General features: G+C 40.4%; 1 protein-coding gene across 8 annotated transcripts in view; it reads right to left on the minus strand.

Moving 5' to 3' along the window:
- The window catches only part of LOC111870867 (cohesin subunit SA-1), a 56,851-nt gene that overhangs the window by 43,169 nt on the left and 5,185 nt on the right, over nt 1–8,497 (minus strand). For 7 of the 8 annotated variants that reach the window (XM_023863466.2, XM_023863462.2, XM_023863463.2 and 4 more), the window contains exons 3-9: nt 7,368–7,621; nt 6,011–6,177; nt 4,763–4,936; nt 3,679–3,883; nt 2,634–2,859; nt 1,709–1,862; nt 1,059–1,207 (exon numbers count right to left, since the gene is read on the minus strand). In XM_023863466.2, the coding sequence (XP_023719234.1) occupies nt 1,059–1,207; nt 1,709–1,862; nt 2,634–2,859; nt 3,679–3,883; nt 4,763–4,936; nt 6,011–6,177; nt 7,368–7,621 (1,329 nt within the window). The remainder of the gene's footprint in view (nt 1–1,058; nt 1,208–1,708; nt 1,863–2,633; nt 2,860–3,678; nt 3,884–4,762; nt 4,937–6,010; nt 6,178–7,367; nt 7,622–8,497) is intronic. The other variant, XM_023863467.2, reaches the window with a different exon arrangement.

The raw sequence follows: 8,497 nt of genomic DNA on the forward strand, positions 1-8,497 counted from the left end.
ATATACTTCTGTCAACAAATTGTAAGTTTCAGTGGCAGATTTTCCAAGTTTTGTGAGGAATTTGATGTTAGCACGTTGTTCTGCATTAGCACTCAGCATTATTCCGACGGAGCTCAGAAACACGATCCGCTTCTAACAATGGTCGCGGCCAGACTAACCGATGCACGTGAATGAAACTTTGTGTGACGGTAGAGGGAAGTCCAAGGGTCAATGCCCTACCCTCCTCTTCGTCAATGACGTGGCCGGAAATGAGTCATAAAAGTAATCCGGGTTCTTTATTGCCACACCTTGTATACCTCTCACTGCCACCTGGCAGTCGTATCCGTAACTATTAGCAACTCTGATTCGCTACACAAAGACAGAATAGTAGGCTTTAGGCTTTTACACTCATGGATGTCTGCTTGCAACCCTTCACAAGTAACACCTCACCCAACATCCATAGAAAATGTCTGGGTTGTACCATGGGAACAGGTAAGCAACAAAGTCATTCTCCAGTGTAAACAGAATAACAGAAAAGCCTGCTGCTGAATTTGAACATCACAGCAGAACACTTCCCTTAGCAGAACCCTAACACTATGTAACGTCACATCACAACGGTCTCCGTAGTGTACGGGTAACATTCCCACCTCATGACTCAAGTTACGCAAGTTCAAACCAGGCGGAGGCCGTGGAATTTTTAAGGGCGGAAAAAATTCAAGGAACAAGTCCTCCGGGAGGGACTTTAAGCCGTGAGTCCTGTGCCATAGATTTACGGCACATAAAAGAACCTCACGTCTCTAGGAGACCTCTGAGCTTAATTAGGCAAATTTTCCCGCCCAAGTAGTTTCCAATGCCTCCAGTAGATGGGGGAAGTATTAGATACCACTGCCAGATGAGGACCGACCTCGCTGACAGAAAGGGGCTGATAACGGGCACCAGTACCGGTAGGTTATGGAGACAGTAGAAATTAAAGGGGGATGCACAATGGACCAATACCTGGTCTAAGTGCTTGGGGAAACCCACCTCGTCCAACAATGAATGAATGAATGAATGAATGAACGTCACATCACTGTACTCACTTGAGGATGCTGATGACCAAGCGTACAGCTTGCACTGCAACATCATACTCCTTGTCCAGTGTCATGGCAACAATGCGGTCCTTGAATTTACTGGTGAAAAGTTCCAACTTGCCTTTCAGTTCTTCACTTGCATAAAGTGGCTGTAAGGCCTGTATAATAACAAGTCTTGATCATTCACTGAACCATTTAAAGAAATACAGGTTCCCCTTCCATGCTTATGGCTGTCTATGCCAAGGATTATCATGTAACATCTGGGATACCTTACTGAGTATCCATAAACTTTTCAAGGAATACCTTGCACCACAGGGGGCACGCGGTAGCGTAGCTGGTTGATGGGCTATGCTACAAGCCGGAAGGTCACGGGTTCAAGTCCTGATGAAGTCATTGGATTTTTTTCAGTTGACCTAATCCTTGCAGCCACACTAGGCCCTGGGGTTTACTCAGCCTCTAACATAAATGAGCACCAGGAATTAATTAAATAATTTTCGTGGGGAGTAAAGCGAGGCCAGGGCGTAAGGCTGACAACCTTACCGCCATCTTTGAGCAGATTGTCTAGATAATGTGGGAGCCTCAACATCTCACAACCCTAAGGGCCTACACTGCCTGGTACAGGGATAGCTTTACCTTTTTTACCTTGCACCACGTCTTACCTGTAAGCATTTGAGACGAACTTCTCCAACTTTGTCATGGAGAGTCCAGCCAATATATTTCAGGTACGAATCATCCAGGAAGTTCTGGTGGAATTTCTTCATCCATACACCAATCTCAGCCATGCAAATTGCTCTGATCTCTGGCAACGTGTCCCTGTGATCAGCGATTACACAAATTGGAGGGTTCCAATTTAATCTCACAAGGGGCATCAAAAAGAAGAATGGGTTATTTTACAATAATGTATCAATTTCTGACTGGAACTAAAATTTCAAATGCACCAGAACTGCTATGTGTATTTTTCCTAACTGGTTTAATTTAAAAATTACTGTCTTTTGGGATGTGACACCATTTAGTCTGGTAGAAAGGTCTCAGTCTTTCAATGGAACCTGCTGCCTCCATCTGCAGTGTACAAGTGTTTAGCTGAACACTTTAATACAGTGAAACCCCAAGTTAGGGTTTGTCTGGGTAGCAGTGGATTTCAAGAACAGTGGGAAATCTTAAATGAAGGAAATAAAACACTGAGTTATTGACCTGAGATCAATAAAAATTAATATTAAATGAGGGAAAACCTTAAATCAAGGATTACTAAAAGAGATTCCTCTGAATATGTATGACCTGTTAAAATATTCAAATTCTGAATTTTTTTTACACAGTACATTTATGTGTTTTTTTACAATTCTAAAAATAAACCACATTCATTTTGCTAAACAGCAGTAAACAATTGGTCTTTGCAATGGCAAGCCAGTATGTTATCAGAGAGGTAATAACTGCATAATGAAATATTATTTACATGAATTTATGGCTTCATAGGATTATGGAATTTCCTGACCTTGTTCAATGTGTCTAGAAGACCCCCCCCCCTCTGCTTCCATTTACCATTAATCAAAATAAGGCAAAGAGTCACCACTACAATTCTTGTCTTACCTGTATCTGTGCACAAACACAGACTTGAACATGTAGGTCAACATGTTTTTTATCTCATCCATATTTTCCTCCAGCTCCTGCCGTTTTGACATAAGGGACTCCAGTCTGTCACTGGCTCTCTTGTCACGTGCCTTCTGCCTCTCTGCTTCATACTGCCGCTGAGTATTGTCCAAGTTCACAGACACAGTTAGAGCAACATCCACCAGAGCAGTCATCAGCTTCATGGCTGTCAAGCAAAAAGAATTTTGTAGGAACTGAAGTTCTCACAGCAGTGGTTACAAAGAGTTCTCTCTACTAGGATATAACACCATGCAGTCCATTGAAATCCAACCAATGTTTCGGAGGAACACTGCCTCCATCTTGCTCTGCTTGAAACCTGCTTTCATACTGGTTTCTTATTTGGCTTATTCTTCGAACACGAAGACGGAAGAAATGTTCCTCAAAAACGTTGCTTGCTTCTCAATGGACTAAATGACATTACATCCCAGAATATGAAACTCTTCAAAAAGAACTTCACTTGTCATCTGACATGATCCACATTTATTCTCTGTAAAGCCAACCAAAATTATTAAGATAAGTCAGTGTAGCTCAGTCAGTATAGTGATTACACTGACTACGCTATGTCTCAGGCAGAGAGATACTGACATCCTGGAGTTCAATCCTGGATGACTTCATGTGAGATTCAGGGCAATGAAGTGGCACTGGAGCAGGATTCTCTCAGCGTTACCTCAATTTCTCTTTGCTAATCACCATTCCACCATTGCTCCATACTCCTTCTATCATCAACCTCTGAAATGTGCAATAGATTTGACCTGATTTTGAGCACCATTTGGAGTAGGAGTTTACTACAATAACATGCCTAAATTATATTTACCTAAGAATTGTTTCTACAGACTACCACCCCCCCCCAAAAAAAACAACAGAAAATCAGTAATCATCCAGTCATTTCTCAAATACAACATGACCTGCAAGCCAACAGAAAGATATAATTTATCCAATATGAGATAATTTTAAGCACTCTAACAATAACACAACGTCTATTTACCTGCTAGTGTAGCGGTATGTCTGAAGGCTCGGACCTGAGAATCGGACAAACCAGTGAGGAGAGAGATAACATTGTCCATGAGATACTGGTCATAAATTATTGAGTACTGGCACTGTTTGACGAGGATCTGCACAAAGTCACAGAAGTTATTGCGGAACTTCTTCCAGGTCTGGCCTGTCATGATGAGTGGGTACTCACCACTTTCCTAGAATACAAAAACGTTTACTAACTACAGCAGTGTTCAAGCAGAACTTACAAAGTGCATGTTCTTTCAATGTTTTTTTGTTTCTACTCCAAGGTAATGCCTATACTCATGTGAGTTCCCATAACAGGCTTTAAAGGAACCAAAAGTACGCTCTAACAGATTTAATAAAAGAATATCTTCACCTTCCACCTCCGCTGGGATGTATGACATATGATGGACTCATGAAAATGGTCTATCATGAAAGTACACCATCCCTGCTATCCTTCATATAAAAGAATGAAAAGTGTGAAATATACAAAATTTAACTTTTTCTAACTTCATAACAAAAATTGAGGGTGTGTGAATTATATGACAAGCTCCAACATATTACTTATTTTCACTGCACTGTCAGAAGTCATGTTTAAAACCTTACACAAACACAGCTTTTCTACTTCCAAACTGTTCCAAGTTCTCTTATAGTTCAACTTCATTTACTCATGCTTAACGCAGTTTCAATCTGCTATTCACTTGATTCTCATAACAGAAAATCATAAAAATGAATTACTTTTGATTTCTTTCCTGTAACTCCTCATTTCATGTGCTTGATATTTGCTGCATAGCAATGAATACAATTTTTTTTTTTCTTGGCACTACAGCCCCAGTGGGCCTAGGCCTACCTCCATGAACTTCTCCGTTCACTTCGATTTTTCTAGATCTTAGATATTCAGTATGACTCCTTGGGCGGGTGATCACCTCGTCGCAAGGCCTCTACCTGTACACAAACACAAACTTCCATGCCCTGAGTGGGATTCGAACCCACGATCCCGGCTTCCGAGCGAGCGAAGACAGTGCACGCCTTAGATCGCTCGGCTACCGTGACCGGCTAATGAATACAATTACCTCATCAAATTCTTCTGTCATCCTTCGTATAATGGCTGCATGTTCCATGGAAGCCTGCATGGATGATGTGATTTTACCCTTGCATCCAGATGCATTAATAAAGAACTGCATCAATGACAACAGCGCAGCATCTCGATTCACTTTGTAACTCTCTATCCAGTCATCCACAACTGCCTGGAAAAGAAGAGAACATTTATTACAAGAAAAGGTACATCTTAACAAATAAATTATAGGATGTGCCAGTATGAACAAAGATTCTAAGAAGTGGATAACATATTCGTTAGAAGATCTCAAGAGAAGAAACCACTTGAAAGAAGATAATATTGTTACATGTATAAGTATGGAAGTATGTTATTGTAATAGACCATCTGTTTTAAATAACACATTACAGTAAACAATTAAGATGGTTGTGAATGGTTTACTTACAGCTTATTTCCTTTTATCCTGTAGAGGAATATGTTCATTAATAGTTTTCAAATTTTAAGGTTCTTGCTATGAAATGAGTGATTGTATATAGCGAATTTTTATTATATATTCTAATTTTTAAATCCTGATGAAATGTATTATATTTGGACTGTAAAATTAAGTATTTGTAGTTATGTGATGGAGATAAATGCATCAAACTTCTATATTATGAATAGGTCTTTTGTATTAATTTATGACTGTCACAATGATAACCATATATCTGCATAAATCTGATCATATTTGAATATTTTATGTACAAATTTTGTACTGTGACTGTATTGCATGTTGATGGGTCCATTGTCTTTAGGATGTGTTTATGTATTTTGACATGTTCTATATCCTATGGAATGCGTGACCTCAAAGGATCTATGGAATTTAGAATAAAGTGAAGTGAAATGAAGTGACTACAGAAGGGTTCTGGATTGGTAATTGGATTTATTGAACTCTTACAGATCTGTGACTACAAACAACTAAGGCAGTGTCACTGAATTACACATTACAAAGGTCACTTTAGCAATAGCACACATACAGTCTTCTCAGTCTTCTCTAGCCATTGCTCAGTAGTGGCTTCCAATGGCAGATGCTCCCCTTACTCTGGGTTGCTGAACTGTCCCTGGCCTCGGCTACCAGCTTCTCACAGCAACAGATCACAATGACTGAACCTTAGCAGCTCTCTCACTGTTTAACTCAGTCACTAACCAATCAAATAACTCAACTGACTCTAACAGTCCTGAGAGGGGAAAGACAATAAATGTGTTAACAACACAATATAACAATGCCAACCTGTAGTGAAACTTTCCCCTGTCTGATGATGTAATACAAGCTGTTCTCATCCTCAGCCATCAGCTCTGAAATGGGCCTCCTGCCTGGACGTCGCTTTTTTGGCTCCTCTACTGCTATACCACCCCGTCGTGTAGTAACTACTGTAGTTGTCAGTGGTGCTGGGGTGGCTGAAATACAATACACATTCAATCCAGCTACTGCTCCAACACTATCTACAGACATGGTAAACAAGGTGGGGGGAGGCTGCTCCTTATTTTGATTAGAATGGGACTCTTCTTCCTGACAGCTGAAGCTCTTTGTAGAAAGGCCTTGTAAAAACTCTCCAGGGACTTACTGGCCTAGGTACAGGAAACACTGTAGGCTACTGATTTCCCACTGTTCACTGAGGTGGTAAACAAATATGGGCCTCTCAGAAAGCATTATGTGCACAAACTGTGTGCACAAGGCAAATCCTTCCACTTTACACTTTGTACCATCTGTCACTCCCACGTTTTACCTAGTAACAGAACTGAGGTCTTCAGGACACTGGGCAAGATGGTTCCAGCTCTAGCATTGCAGTCAGGGCTCTTTGTGTAGCCCTGAAAAGATTGTGGTGCATAGTGAACCCAGCAGCAGTCTCTTCAAAGTTACAAAGATGACTCCCCCCCCAAGTCAACACCAATATCAACAGGTTGGAGAAGTCAGTAAGAACATGTCAATACTTTAACTATTTTTTCTTCTTTAAATACTGCAAACTGCCAGTTTCAGCATTTTTCTGGTACTTAAGTGTTAACAAGTGATGAAAGCAACTTTAAAATTTAACACCACATTAGTGCATGCATAGCCAAATCTCTATTTTGCATCCAAAATCAAATCCACAACTGTCAGTCTGACAAAAGAGTTATCCAGCGCTGTGAGCTCCTTGGAAAATGTTCAATGTGTGGGATATTTTGAGAACTGAAGGGGAGGCTATAAAAAAGTGGAAATCTGCAAAATAAATGCAAGTGCAAAAATTCATTCAATGAAGCCATACATCAGTAATCGAGTTTTCTGGCAGTGCTTCATAAAGGCTCACAGAAAAGTGAACATGCATGTTAGAAGCTGCTCAAAAATCCTTTTGGTCACTTGTTTATGTTAAGTACATCCTTTCATTTTCCTTTATCTTGAATTCTACAGTTGACACAAGAAAAATCAGATAAAGACAGTTGCCAAAATGATAACATCAGTTTAAAGACTGAGACAGAAGGAAACAGCATCAGTTACTGAGGCTGACGTGGCCATGTACTGTGAACTGCTTTGCCTATTTGCAAAATCAACTCACCTCAGGCAAGTATTTTTCAAATCCTGGACACCACGGTAATCATACATATGCACAAACCTGGAGGTCGAGGAGGAGCTGCAGCAGCCGCTGCTGCACGAACACGTGCACGTGTGACACGGACGCGGGCCACCATATTGACAGGTGTAGGTGGCTGGTCATACTGGCCTGTCTGATCATAGCTGGCAAGTGTCTGCTGCTGGGCTAGGTCAAATTGTTGAGTCTGCTGTGTTTGCTGTTCGTACAACTGCTGCTGCTGGTATGTTTGGCTCCCTGTTGCTTCACTGTACTCCCCACCACTGTACATGTCAGACCTGGGATATAGTAATTCTCTGAATGTTTATGATGTTTACACCTCAATTATGTTGGTGGCTGTCTACTGCCTGGATTAACATTTTTGCGCAATATTTGACTGGTGCACAACCCCTTTTCAGGCACAAATATATACAATAATATAGTGCCCAGTCAAAACAGAGAATGCCCATGATGAAATCAGTACTGAAGCCAATAAAAATATGACACATGAAATCTGAGGCATCTCATGACGGTGACTACAAAGGGTACTGCCTTCTGCTATGTGATGCCATGCAGTTGTTAGCTAGTTACCAATACTCTCAAAGAACCAGTTTCCTCCATCTTTAGGGCAGAAGACAGACACAGCAGATGGCTCCAAAATGTCAATATCACACTACATGAAATCACATACCAAGAGACAACTGTCTTCGATATGAACTGTGATTGTTAATAAATGCAGAAGGATTGGGGAATGACAAATTTCTGAAACAGTATGCTTCATCAAGTTTTCATCCCTTCTGAGAAACATATAATAACTGATTACTGTTCTGTTTAATGTTGTTTCCAACTGCTGTTTGTAACTGCTACTATGTAAACAATATTTTGTATAGTTTTACATGGCTTATTCAGTGTTCCATTTTTTACCATTACCAAACCAAATTTAACCCTTTGACGTGGTCATTTAAATTCCGCGGCCGCGGCTCCTGCGGTAATATATTCAGCCGGCCATTTAAATTTTGCTCGAAAATTATTTATTCATCATTGTTCTTAAATTCTATGAGATAGGAACATGAAACTTTCACTAAAATGATCTTAAAAGGTGGTTTTATAACCTTACCTTATAATATGAACCCCCTTTATATCTTCAATGGAAGCAGGTTGTTTAGTATTTGAGC

This window comes from Cryptotermes secundus, unplaced genomic scaffold, assembly GCF_002891405.2.
Source record: "Cryptotermes secundus unplaced genomic scaffold, Csec_1.0 scaffold709, whole genome shotgun sequence".
Classification (NCBI taxonomy): domain Eukaryota; kingdom Metazoa; phylum Arthropoda; class Insecta; order Blattodea; family Kalotermitidae; genus Cryptotermes; species Cryptotermes secundus.